Source organism: Dinoponera quadriceps, unplaced genomic scaffold, assembly GCF_001313825.1.
Source record: "Dinoponera quadriceps isolate SergipeBrazil2010 unplaced genomic scaffold, ASM131382v1 scaffold777, whole genome shotgun sequence".
NCBI lineage: Eukaryota > Metazoa > Arthropoda > Insecta > Hymenoptera > Formicidae > Dinoponera > Dinoponera quadriceps.
Window position 1 is genome coordinate 2,186,807 of NW_014555488.1, and position 14,543 is coordinate 2,201,349.

Below are 14,543 nucleotides of genomic sequence, written 5' to 3' on the forward strand. Positions count from 1 at the left end.
GGGGGGAGAGATTACGAGCGGCGGCCCGTTGATTCGCGCGATCGGGAGATAGCGCCAAGCCGACGAAAGTGAATCATTTCGGCCGCGCGCAGTCCATTACAGCCGCGCGAAGATTACGTATTCCGTCTAACGACTCGCGATCGGCGATACCGGCGTGACAGCGCGCGACTAAATCATATTCGTTCACTGGCGCGAATCCAACGTGAAAATGAAGCCATTTCCCGCCGCCCCCTGCCGGCGGCCCGGACGACGAGAACGGCGACGACGCGCTTCTGTTCTCCGCTTTGGTTTCGGAATAAAAAATTATTCGGCGTTAAGGCGGCCGCCCTTCGAAATAACGGAGCAGCGCGGAGGGCGATTACAACCTGGCTGGGAAAACGTGAAATATCGTCCGGGGGCGCGCGAGCGCGCAGGCGTGAATTATTTAACCCTTTAACGCCCGGTCTACCCATCGGCCGCACCTTCAATATTTATGTTAGCTTTTGTTATATGAGGATAAGTACGCACAGTACACACACACATACACACACCCGTACACGAGCGTATAATCTCCTTGAAATATGCAAAATCGAGGTCCGATGGGAAAAATGGGGCATAAGGGGAGACTCGATAAATCGCCGTACGTTATTCCACAATCATCTTTCGGCTCTTCATTATTCGGCACGTTTTGCCGACAGCGCCGAAACAACAATGCCGTCTCGTTAATCGTTAATAAAGCCCGGCGTATTAGCGGATTATAGGCGCGAGTGCTGAAGAGCCGTAAGCCGGCGCGACATTATTTTCTCCGCCCGACTCTTCCCTCACGGGGTGAAACACGGGTGGAGGGGGGAGAAAAAAGAGTTCCCAGCGCACAAGACCTTCGTCATGTCGGACGTCACGACGGCGCCGCGAGACAGATACGTATTTATTTCGAACGGAAATCCGCGAGGTCCGGTCGCTGTCGGTCGTACGTCATGCTGCGGCGTGCACGGGCATACGTCGCCGTTGCTGCACGTGTGTCTGTGTGTGCGTGTGGTGCATACGCAGGCGAGTGTGTGCAACGGCCCGACACGCGTTCAGCGACGTGTAACTCTTTGAGAGAAGAGCGCGGGCCGGCGAAGCGACGGCGGGAAATCTCTAATAGCCGCTCGATCCGGACACGAACGAGCGCACATTGTTTGGCCTCGCGTAAACGCAGTGGCGTAAACGATGTCGCGTAAGCGGCGTCGCGTAAACGAATTCATGTTTTTCAAGTATCACAGAGAAATTGCGTAAGCGCTCGTCGCGAGCAACACGGCGGGCATCGATTGCGCATAAACGATCGCGTGTCGCAACTGGAGGTGTGCCTAACGTTTAAAGTAACGAGCGGGCATTCCTGGCCGTTTCTACTTTTTAGATTAATACCAGATTTAGCAATGTCAATTTGGATACATAAGAATTTAACCGCCTACGTCTCAGAGACGCAGGTTTTCAAGCAGAGCCACTCGCTTCAGGCAATTTTACTCCGCCATTGACGTAGCTTTGAGGCTTGTTGATCAGTGAAGGAATACATGCGTGAGCCGGCGATCGTAGTCGCTAGGGGGAGAAGGGAGGAAGGTACACATACGTATCGTCCGGGAGACGGTATGGTTGTAGCGTCGGGGTTGATTTAAAAAATAGAAACGTTCAGAAACGACCGTTCTAGTATACTTCCAGTGAGTGAGCAATAACGGAGGATCGTCGGTCGATCCGGAGGGATTGACATCCTGAACTTTCTCGCTGCGTGTTTTTATACCGCGCGCTTATATCGCGGTAAATTTACACACACACACGCGCGCGCGCGCATGCGAGTGCGCTGGATTTAAACGTGTACGGAACGGTAAAAATAGACAATCGTATAAACTGGATGCTAGTGCCAGGCGGCTAGTGCCGCGCAGGCCGGTTTTAAAATATCCACCCTTATCATATCTGGATCGATATCGCCGTCGCTCTCTTCGCCGCGGGAAAGTTCCTCGATCTTATTACCGCCGCGCGCGCCTCTCTTCCGGCGATTCTGTCGCGCTTCCCCGCTCGTACTATTACCGTTCGCATCGTTCAATTTAATTATGAAGAGCTATAACGGGAGCGCGGCCTTTTACATCCGGGCCGCCTGCAACATCTCCGCGCGCTTTGGCCGCGTTACCTGCGGCGCGTCTAAAAAGTTGAACCGAATGTTCCGCGCGAGAGCGCCATTGTTGCCTCTGTCTCTGCCGACAATGTAGCTCTTTATCCCGGCCGAGACGGGGAATAACGCGCGGTAATATCTCAAGTAATTACACAACGCACTTGTACGCGTCTCGTACACGGCTCTCGACGCGGTATAAATAGCCGTGAGTTTACGTGGCGGACGTTGATTTTCTTCCCGCGGGAAAATAAACGAGAGACCAGCGCCGTGCGATAATACCTCCCTCCTCCTGGCTACTTCCGCTTCCCCCCCCCCCCCCCTTCCGAACGAAAGGCCTNCCCCCCTCCTTCCGAACGAAAGGCCTCGCGGAAGGCTGAGTAAACGCCGCATATTCCTCAGCGTAATTCCGGAACATCCGTCTCACCCGCTCACGAAGACGTCGTGGCGCGAACGCCCGTATCGCGCATTACAGCCGGAAATCACGGAGAAGTCGGAGATCATGCAGCGGCCGTTATTAAAAGTCCACGTCCGAGTACAGACGCGTAGAACGCAGAACACCGTCGGCTCGGAGCGACGGAGGCGCTACAAAACGCGCCGTGATTCGCACCAGACAAGCCCGACAACGCGCGCTCGCGACGGCCGCAAGACAACCCCCCTGGACACCGTTCACATCTATTTCTTTCACGAGTCAACGGACGCACACCGGAGTATCACAGCTGCGACGACGAAGAGGCGAGGGGGAGGGAGATGAAGAAGAACCGCGACAATGCGAGACACACGAGTGATGGAGAGAGAGAAGGAGAGAGAAGGAGAGAGAAAGAGAGCCGGTGCAACGCAAAGTAGAGACGACGAGTCGCGAGATGAAAAGGCAGAGGCTGCTCGAAATGAAAGTCGTCGGTGCCTGCGACGAAAAAATGCACCACACACACACACACACATATATATGTACATACACAGAGATAGAGAGGGAGAGAGAGAGAGAGGGTTGATCGGCCCTTCCGCCCCGGTGGAACGTTTACCCTTTGCTCAGCGGCATCGCCACCCCCGTGGCGCGCTCGATGCCGTTGGTAACGAAGAGCGTGTCTCGCGGACGGTGTGTGCTGGTGTGCGCGACTTGGACGGTCTAACGGCGGAGTGGCACGCGGAGGACCGTGATCGATATCGCCGTTCTGTCCCTCGATTGAGAAATGGGAGATTTCTTCAGCCCCTGGCCTGATAACGCGCGCACGCGTCTATTAGACGGCTTTTTCGGCGGACAGATACGTATCGAAAATGCCGATACAGGACGGAGGATTAAAAAATATCGCGTACGGGCGCGTGAGAGCGCGCGACGGGGAAGACCTCGTTTGACTGACACACGTCGAGGAGGGAGAGTATCGACGATGAACGGAATTGACGTTTGATAGTTTAATCGGTTTTCGCGCACGTCGGAAGTCCCGTCCTAATTTCGTGTTTTTGTATCGCCTCGCGGATGTTCCCGCTCCGGGAATCATCGGATCGCGTCGCACAGTCGCGCGCGCGATTCGCCCTGTCGAATATTAATTTTCCGCGCTGACCATTTCTTCGTTGCGAGACACGGTCGCTGCTCTGCTGGCAGCGCGCACACCGTTCCCCGTGTGTGTAAAAATTCCCCGGCGAAACGGAGCCGCGATAGCTCTCGCGAGACCATCTCTCTCTCTTTCTCTCTCGTATGTTTTGCATCTGCATTATTCATCATTCGCGACGTGACATAATCGATAAAGCGATACGCGAGCTGCGCGCGGAGAAGCAGTTAATAAGCAATAAAAGCTGCACAGCTGCGAGGTAAAATAGACGATATGCTCGGGCGATGCGCCGCGGGGGTAAAACGCGTTGAAAACTCGACTTTCTCATAGAAAGTTCTTCTCTGCCCTCCCTACCCCCTTCCCTGTCTCCCCGACCGCGCCTTTATTTTTCTTACATCCCTGCTCGAGAGTATCCCCGGGCAAGGTATCGCGTTTTATCTAGCCCCTTGATCCCAGATTCTGAACTCTCCATATCGCATTATATGCGCGTGCGTGTGTACATTTACACATGTATTTACATACACACGCACGCATACACGTACCGGCCACACGGAACAACGATTTTCTCGCTCACACGCGGACGGTTGTGTGCGAAGTAGGATACAGACGCCAATAAGAATAAATACAAAATATAAATATATATATATATATATAAAATAAATACCGGATAGTCGGCGCGGTTATGCGTCGCGATAGGGAGCGAGCGTGCATACTGTGTAGCTCGCGGCGAGCGAGTGCGATTCGGCGCTTTCCATATCTGCGCCTCGCAATCTCCGACAACAAAATTTGCCTGCCGTCCGCCGCCGCAACACAGGTGGACGTTGTCTGGTCGAGTGGCCAGCGCGGCAGCGACCCTCTCTGCCACCCCCCCACAGGCGCCGGTATCGATTATGAAATTGCGCCGGATAAAGCAAACGAGAGACCGCGCGCGAGACACGAGCTTCGGCGCGCTATGGTGGTTTCTCTCGCGCTCTCGCGCGCGTATCGGCGCCGCTGTTGGTTACCGTTCCGATTATATCGGGGCCGATGCAGCGAGCTCCCTGGTAGACACACACGCGAGGACGCACCATTGCCGCTCGTCACCTCGCGGGGGTATGTACGGCACGTTCACCCCGTGTGTCGCGTTATGCACCGCGCGTCTTCGTCGCTTTCACCGCGCCGGACGAGGGCGCAGTTCGAAGCCCCCCCCCGTTCTGCTGCTGTCGCTATTCGTCTCTATCAACGAGCCGTGCGTTAAGCTGTTCTCTTTCCCCGTCCCCGCTCTTTCGCGCCGTGCACCGCGCCGCTATAATTCCCGATGCTCGGCCGAGCTCGCCGCTGCGGAAGAGCATTAGATCGCATCGCCCCGCATCATTATCGTTCGATCACTCGCGGAAGAATCGAGAGTAGCAGAGAATAGATAGGTAGATAACCAGCATCCGTCTCTCCCAGAACCTCCTTCCTTCGACCCGAGGACGCATCCGGTTTAAGCTTGCTTGCTTGCTCTCTCTCTCTTTATTTCTCTCTTTAGTAGCGCGCCAAAGTTTCGAGCGAGCCGCCCGACTCCGCCACGTTCGACTATTTCGACTATTTAACGAATGCGCATACCGTGAATGAGGGTGAATCTCGCGCGATACAACGTGTCCCCGATAGCGGAGGATTCGTTAAACTTTTCGGGCGTGCTTATCGCGCGCATAATTCGCGCGGAAACGGAAGCACTCGTCGTCGAGGTGCGATTTTACGCACAGCATCCGTAAATAGATCAGAAATTGCACGAGAGCGCGCGACGTCGGTTCGTTATAGTTCCTGCATTTCCGCGCTATAGTTAAGCGGATTCGTATTTACGCTATATTGCAGTTAATAGTAGCATAACTAGTTGCCGGGGGGGTATCGGAGCACCGTTCTAATGCCTCGGTCTATACACTCTCGCGTATTAACAATTCACGTTGTCGAGTAACAACAGTACGCGAGGTATACACGGGAAATTGTGCCGCGAGTCGTTACGCTATTTCCGCGTTCGCGACGAGATTGTCCACCGGCTCGTATTTTTACCCGAGCTATATCGCTGGTAGCGTCGTTCTTAAATTAATGTCGCCCCGCAGGCAATTTTTATTCGGAGGCAATTCCGAATCTGGAAACTTCTTCTTGCGCCGCACGTGGATGTACGTTTGAAAATCGGGCGGGTGGAGGGAGGGAAGCTAATAAAATGATCGCTCGCAAGCTGAGACGAACACGCGCTTTCCCGGCGCGATTTTCACGTGCTTCGGGAACTACTTCCACGGCGTGTGCGCGAGAGAAATGCTTTTAAAATATTCGCGGAGCCGGTATAATGGCATAAAAACTGCTTGGACTTTACGGCGGTCGAGGAATCTGCATTTCTAATTTTTATACCGACATTCACGAAATAACGTCGCCTCCGCGATGTAGTAAAACGCGGGATTTGCGGAATCTCCACCGTCGCGAAATTATAACGCCAGAAATTTTTTGAAAAATTTGGGTCGGTCGCGCGGAATTACAACAAGATCTAGGTGGTATAGTTTTTCTTCCTGGTGAAATGTCAAAATATTTTTTCCCGGCGCGGCGAAAGAATTGTTGCAAATATGAAAAATCCCGGGGAGCTGTGTAAATAAAAAAGAAAACGGAGGGGGGGAGGGGGAAGTTGCAAAATGCCCGGAATCCTCGATGACGAGAGAGGGAGGGGGAACAGAGGGCGCACGAAGAAAGTTTCGCGGGTGATTTTGCGGAATTAAAGCAAACATGCGAATCCACCGCCGCCGCGTCGGACTTTCGCTCGGAAAATACGGGAATAAAACGTTTCGCCTTCGCTCGAATTCACGGAATTTCACCGCTTGCCGATTTCGCCCGCCCTCGCTCACGAAAGACGACGTTAGCGAAGGCTGCTTTGCGTTCTCGCGGATAAAAAGAACCGCGGCGACAAGCGCCCGCGGCTCCACATACGGGAGTGTGTGTGTGTGTGTGTGCGTCATGATATTGATCGACTTCAACAACTGGGGTGCCATTAGTCGTATACTTTTTCGCCTAATAGTATGAACTATTGCGGCTGAGAACTCTGCGGAGAGCTCACGCTGGTAACCTACTTTTTAGATCGCGCCAGGATGGAAAATCTTTTTTTCCGGAATCAGGTCGTCGCGCGCATAAAAGACGCCGCGAAATGCGGCGGTAGGTGCATGCAAGTAGGTCAGAGCCACCGTCCACGAAGCCACGGAGAGTTTATTCGTCGAAGTGAATCAATTATTACGATGATTATTCGCCGCGTCGGAGAAACAAACAAACGCGGCCCGGACAGCTCGCTTCGCTCATCAGAGCAAGCGACCAGCGCGACGTGACGAGGGGGAAAACGCGGCCGTCCCTCGGTGTTTGCGCTTGTGAGAAAAATCAAGCCTCTACTCACTTGATTCGATTATAAACTAGCAGCTCGGCTATCTCCCGGCCCAGCCTCGAGTACAGCGTCTCCACGAAGACCAACACCTTCGGGTCTATCCTCAGCCGTGCCTCACTGCGGTGGTCCGGCGCCGATGGCAGTCTGGTCGCACCTCGCAGGGTCGAGCATCGTATCGCCGGCTCAGGCCTCGTGTCTCGATGTATCAGACTGCAACGACAGAAATGCCCGTGTCATATTTTCAAGGCCATCGAAGGGAAGGTTCCCCGCCGATATCAGCTATTGATAATCATGTACTTTGGGGGAGTTTGAGGAATTTCCGCGTTATCGATCATACGTGCAACTTATTTTCCCCGGGCCGAGTCTAGTATCTCGACCGAGCAATCAACGACGAGCTTTACATATTTATGAGATATTTTCTCCCTGTAACGCGCGCAAGTGCCGGAGCTACGCCGTCGAATTACAGTTTTCCGCGATAATACGAAAACGGCTCAAAGAGCCGGCGGAGGAACGTTTCGATTGGCCGACGGCGCGGGCGAATTCTTCCACCGAATTCTTCGTAACGAAACCGCCGTAACGAGAACGACCCCTGCGAAGAATGCCTGGCAGCTCTTTCAACGTGTCCTCAAAGTTCCTCTTTCACCGGTAGCAGAGGTGAAGACGGGATCGCGTCCCTCCTTCCCCCCTCCTCTCGGTATATTCGCGAGAACGTGAATGTAACAGCGACGCGGGAATTTTGGGACGTATGCGCGCGAGGCTCCCACAAAGGATCCTTTAGCACCGCAGCAACGAGCCCTTCCGGACAACCATTAACATCGAGCATTCTACGAGTCTCCTGGCATTTACCGCATGTAAACCTCAGATCTCCTCTCTCTCTCTCTCTCTCTCTCTCTAAGACGTAACGCCGGCATGCCATGTGGTTGCGGAACAAAATGAAAAGTGCGAGACATTTAATGAAAAATATATATTGAAATATATAATATATTATTATTACTTTTTCATTATACTTTATTTCTCCAGCTGTATGAATGTGCCATAAGACAATTTTTACGAATACGTCTCCGAGAGATCAAAAGGGTTTCCTTATCTGGAGCGGCTAAGAATAAATATATTTCATGAATTTTTTTCATTGTAAATGGCAAGGTTCTGATAGTTGATCTTTCTTGAAAATTACTTTATGATATTTCGACAATATTTCAACATTTTTGGAAGTATATAAAGCTAACAGTATTGATAACCCAATAATGTTAATGCACTGTAAAGTTAAAGCACTGCGAGAAAAGTTGGATTGAATGGTGACCGTTATTATATTTTGTCCGATCATCGGAAACAGGTGAATAAAATTGCATTTTACTATTTGTGGGCCATCGTTTGAACTAGGACAGCTAAAAAACATAGTAAAAAACATAGCAAATAATAAAATAGCGACACATATAAGCGACAATAATAAAGTCGACTTGTCGGATAGTTCTCGAGATATTATGGTCACCAGTGAACAATGTGATTTCGAAAAAACACGTTTAAAGTTTTATATTAGAATCTCACAATAAACATTTTCATACTCAATAATTTCAGAGAAACTATTTCGGTCAATTTTCTGTTCTCTTCTAGCTATCCCGACCTGCTTTATATGAAGAGAATCTCATTCGGAACACGCTTTAACCTAATGTCATCGCGATTTTCCGCAATAGCTTTTGCAATAAGTTCGATTTTTATTCTCATTATTGACTTTATTTCTAAAACGGAATAAAATCCTTTATTAAATTTCTTGTGTATTTTCATATGTACTGCTCGAAAACGTTCTGTTCGCTCATTCTCTTAATATTGGTAACAGTTTGAATATTTTGACCTTAAAACTACAACTAGACCAAAATATATCATTAAGAAGAGAACGTCTATATAAGGGATATAAGGAATACGTAAGACCAAAACTTATACATAAGTCTGCTCGTGAGAATAAATATTCCAATACGGGGCGGTAAATCTCAACTTCTGTAAAAAGAGATTCCGGTCAGCGAGCATCACTCTACTCAAACACTTGTAACTTCGTTAATTTTACAGATATCACCGAATGATTTAAAAAATACATTTTCGAGACCTAAAACATGAAGCAAATGTAAAAGAATCGTAAATTGTGGAGTTTTACATGAGGAAACCCTTTCAACCACGCACCTAAGTGAGCACGAATTATTCTTTCCGAGGCGAAATTTTTTCTCTGTTCTTTTTTTTTCTTCCTAGTATTTTTTAATTCTGTTTATAGTTCCTCTCTTTCGCGCACGAATCTGCCGGCTATACGTATATCTCGTAATTTGTTTCACGCGTGGACCCTGAGAATACGGGCTTGGGACTACGGATTACGTCCCTAGTCGCTAAGCCCCTTTATGTTCACATTTGTCACGGGGATCCAGTGGTGCATTATCGGCACACGCATCAAATTAGTACGTGTCCGGCAGCTAGGCGTCTCGTCATAAACCACCGAAAATCGGCCGCTTTGTAGCAAGGCAGAATAAGCTGGTCGCGATGTCCAAACACATGCCCGGGGCTGATTTTCATAATAGAACGGCAACACAACTATTACCCGGCATACGGATTGGCGGAATTATTAATTACAACGTCAACAGGATCAATTGTTCCCGTAATTGGTACCTATATGTCTGCGTTACAACACCCGCTGACGCGTAAAAACGCGTTGAGCGCGCGGCGCGCCGAATTACGTCGAAATGAATACGGGCTACTGCAAACGCGCGTTCCAATTAACGATACCGTGTGTCGAGTGGATCGCTAATACCCAAATTAACGGACGTAAAGGAGTCTCGAGATAGAAATGGGGAGGGGGGGGGGAGGGGAGAGAGGCGTCGCGGTCTCGAAGGTAGCGAGATGAAATTTTACGCTCGCACGCTCGAAGATCCTCATCCATCTTCGGGATTTTCGTCGAGCACGTGTAAAAACTAGCGCGAGTTTTTAAATCGATGGAAAAAGGGTGTGTTTGTGAGGGGGCGAGAGAGTGAACGAACTCGAGAAGCCTGTTGGCCACCACTGGCCTCTGGATGGGAGCGAAACGGCGGATTATCGATGATGCACTTGCGCGCTTCGCGGCTCTTATCCGCCGCAATTTACAATTTATACACATTAGGCGTCGCGTCAGTAGGTGTACACGCACGGGGAGCACAGCAGCTTCGGTCGAATCAACATTTGCACGCTCTTGTAGTACAGGCTTCAGTCGTTGTTTCGGAATGTTTGGTGTAACTAAACTCGGGGTAAATATTATCCGCGTAACGCAATCGCGGGCTCCGACGTAAACCGCGCGTACCTCCATCGCGCAAAGGTCCTGACGTCAGCAACGATCAGCCATGGAACGCGGTTTATCAACATGCGCAAGATCGGAAAGATAGATCGGGAATATAGCGTGCGCTTGGAATGAGAAAAAAAAAGGGAAGATGAAAATTGCGTTATCGGTTTGAGCTCTCGATATAATTCGCGAAAAAATGCACGGCGTCAGTCGATTTCCGTTTATCTAACTTGCCTGTTTCATTCCCGTGGTGTGTGTGTGTGTGTGTGTGTGTGTGGTGTTTCGCAGTCGCTTTCATAAAGATATCGAAACGCTCGTAGTAGGAAACAGAGGTATCGATCGCGATATGTACCGTATGCGTATGCATACTCGGCGGTGCATCGAATGGCTCCTCTGCATTTCATGCGCAGGTTATCGATGCAATATTCTTGACATTCGCGTGCGCCGAAGTCGTTTATCCGCACACAAGCGATCATTCGTAAGCATCGAAGATCTGCAATCCCGCTTGACAGTCGGGGAATGTGAAAGGTGGCTCTGTGTGTGTGTGTGTGTGTGTGTGCGTGTTGCATGCCGTTAAGGTCGAAAGTGGCTTCGTCTCTGCTCCATTAGAAGCGGCATTTAAAGGAATGTCAAAGTGGATGACAAACTTCGATGGAAAAACGCACTCATCCGGACGGAACTAAAAATATCGATAACGTTATCATTCATTACTGACATTATACTCGAAATCTGTGAACCTAACAGGAAGACGTTTACAGAAGTAAATAAATCAAGTGCGTGAATATAACATCCGAACTCATCAATCTTTCGGGAACGCGATAAAACAAATAACTTCTCGTTGGAATTTTTCCGACGATGCAAATCCGAGATTATATCCCTAATATTGCATCAGATATCTGACGATCCCGAAACTGCATTGTTATCTCCAACAAATGAATATAATCGCGACGCTACGTTCAATCAGCCATAATGAAACACACACATACACACATACACGCACACACGTACACATGGAGGATATCGACTGTCGTGGATCGTTCCGCAAAGCTGCACAATCCGAAAAGTTTGATTATCGCTCCTATATCTGACGCCACCGGCCGGCTACGGCGGAACGGAACGGTCTCAATGTTAACGGTTCCCGGCGCACAGAGTCGCGCATATAGGTAGGATAATTCCGGTATGTACGACGTACCCAAGGAAAATTTAATTTATCAAGTATTATTTATCATGTTTAAGGCAAATGAGCTATACAAATAAAAACTGTATATTGCCTACTGTTATAAAAAAAAATACTGGAAATACGACATACTTGCTTTTTCTACTTAACAGAAAATTTTTAGGAACTCTTGTATTTTTATTATATATCTCATAGGGGTGGGATATATGGCTTATAAAAAATTTACAAATAATACTTATAAATAAGACGTAAAATGATACAGTAACTTATAAAATGTATGTAAAAAAATTAGCTAGGATATAAGAATGAGAAATAAATATACGAAAAGTAATAGTAATAGTAAATAATAATAATAATAATAATAATAATAATAATAATAATAATAATAATAATAATAATAGTAATAGTGAAAGTAATTTCTAAATATTTAATCAAATAAATAAAAATTCTGTTTTACAAACATTGATGCAATAAAATTTGCAATATTTATTGCATAAACCAAACTCAAAGTGCTCCCTTACAGAGCGTCTGCACTGCGGCATAAATCCCGCACGCTAAAAATACCGTATATCCCAAGCAGGTGGGATACACAAGACATCAAGATAAATAAAGAATACAAGAGCTAAGCACTTGCATTTTGCTATATCTCATCCTTTAATATCTCTCTACACTTATGTATCGCAAAGTAAGCATTAAGCTTTTACATTCCGAGCAGTAATCATTTTAAGCAGGTCATAATATACAACTGCGCTACCTGCTACATTGAAAAATCGATTCAATTCACGAGGGTTTCGTTGATATTAGCAATAAAAACCTGAAATCACAGCACAATAACATAAAGGCATATAACAGAATGGTTGGATGTGTACTACCCCCCCATTCTTTCTATTTCTTCTCACTTCTTGCGGCGTAAATCCTCGCGCGGCGTAAATACCGGAGTTACTCTATACAAGGCGGCACGTAAAATCCGACGGTACATGCGCGCCGGTCCACGTACGTGTCCGCACAGGAGCTTTCAAGTACGGTAGGTAATCTGGAACGGCAGATATACGATGCATCATCCTATCGCGCATCAGCCGTGGCCGCATGCCCGAAGTAAGCCTATTAGTGCGCGAGCGCGGGCTTATTAGAGGATGCCATCTGACCCAAATTCCGGGTCCCTATCGGTAACTGGCGCCGCACGTACCCCTAATACGAATTTACGATAACGCCCGTTCGCCGCAGACTCGAGTGTAGTGAACGCGCGGCGTAGACTCGCGTCGTTCGCCGAACGTCTCGCTCGACTTCCGCGAGCGGCGGGAACCCGATTGTTCGCCGAAGATATCCGTTCGAACGCTCTTGTTATTCAGCCGCTATGCTATCGCGAACACTCGGATAGTCCCGACGATCGCGAGAGCGCGAAGCTTCCGCCGTACATCAGGCGAGCAAACAGGAGAGGTCGTGCTTGTGCTCGGAACGAGATCGGAGAGAAGACGCTTATCGTACGTTTCGTTTCGCTCGGCTAGTGACGTTCGACTGATTTCCGGAAAGTAAGAGAGAGAGAGAAGGGGGGAGAGACGGACAGAAATTTATGTTGTGACAAAAGCATGTAAAGTATCCGCCGTCGTCAGTCGAAAACTCGTGTTTTCCGTTTTCGCGATTGCGCGGAGTCTCAAGATAAGTCGACGGGTTCAGTGAAGTTCACGTGCTTATATAGTCGATCACAGGATGGTTGCAACAATTTGTTTTTTTTTTTTAACACGTTGCGGAACATACGACAAAATGAATGAATTACGACAAAATGAACCTATAATTCGCGAGTAAATCAAAACTTGCCGATGCGATTTTGTTATCGGCACTGTTGAGAAGGGGGGGGGGGCATTTTGAATATTCTAAATAAAACAAAATCGACGCACAAGTGAAACAATTGAATAATCTAATAATATACTGCACGGAGTCCGCCGGAGACAGTTCTTGACGTCTCGGAGACGTCAAAGTCTACAATGGTACATGAAATGAATGACGTCTCCCAGACGTCATTGTATGTCAAGGGGTGAAAGATATTCATCAATGGTTTGAAGATCGTCTTCCGAGATCTCCGAAGAACACTCAACCACCCGATGTAGATTATTGTTGGCTCGCAAAGATCGCAGCAGAAACATTTATAAAACAAGAAAATCGGCACAGTCTAGATAGAATTGCGGTTAGGTCATACTCGAACAGGATTCAAATCAAACATGCAATTTTGTCAGCTGCCTGACCACTAACTATTCGTGAATCATAGATTCGCTTCGTCGTATTTTTCGCGTATCTCGAAGCATACAAAAAAAAAACTGTTGCAACTGCCCTGTGACTGACAGCACGGAAGTTGGTCGCGGCTGACGCTGAAGCTTTCGCGATTGCGCGAAGAGGCAGCGTAAATTGATTCTAAGACGAGCGTTTCAGACACGCTCGTTTATCCGCGCGAATATCGATATCTCGTATCTCGGTCGCGACACGGCCATCGCCGGGACGATTTTTCGCCGCTCCGCCGTATAATAAAGATCGAGTGACCGGGTAGAAGTGACCTTTTTATTTGCAGCCTAACCCGCGTAACTCGCGCTAAGTGGGACGTTACGAGACGTCGTGTGAGAGAAGGAGCCATCGCGGGACGAGTGCTTTTTCACAAATCAGACCCGCCCGCCAGTGACCACTCTCTCATTTTCTCTCTTTCCCTCTTTCAGCCTCTCCCCGTCTCGCGGGACTTCCGTGTGGGGTGGCGAAAAAAAAGAGAAAAAAAAAGAAAGAGAGAAAAGGAAGAGAGGGTCTTATAACGGCAGTTTCAGCGCCGTCTGGTGCTAATAAACGCCGCGGCGGGGAAGAGAGCGAGAGAGCGAGAGAGAGAAAGAGAAAGGGGACGTGGCCGCCCCTTCTTAAAAAAGTAATTTTAGATTACGGCCGCCATTGTCGCCTATCGACAGCCGATTAAATTACAGCGGAGAATTGCTCTCGACACAAGGGAGCGGCAATGGAGCGGGCGCGGAGTGAGAAGGGGGGAGGCTCTCGAATTACCA

At 48.8% G+C, this 14,543-nt stretch overlaps 1 protein-coding gene across 2 annotated transcripts in view; it reads right to left on the bottom strand.

The window, feature by feature from the left end:
* The window catches only part of LOC106744415 (bifunctional heparan sulfate N-deacetylase/N-sulfotransferase), a 155,595-nt gene that overhangs the window by 48,332 nt on the left and 92,720 nt on the right, over window positions 1-14,543 (bottom strand). For both annotated transcript variants that reach the window (XM_014619172.1, XM_014619171.1), the window contains exon 4: window positions 7,058-7,255. In XM_014619172.1, the coding sequence (XP_014474658.1) occupies window positions 7,058-7,255 (198 nt within the window). The remainder of the gene's footprint in view (window positions 1-7,057; window positions 7,256-14,543) is intronic.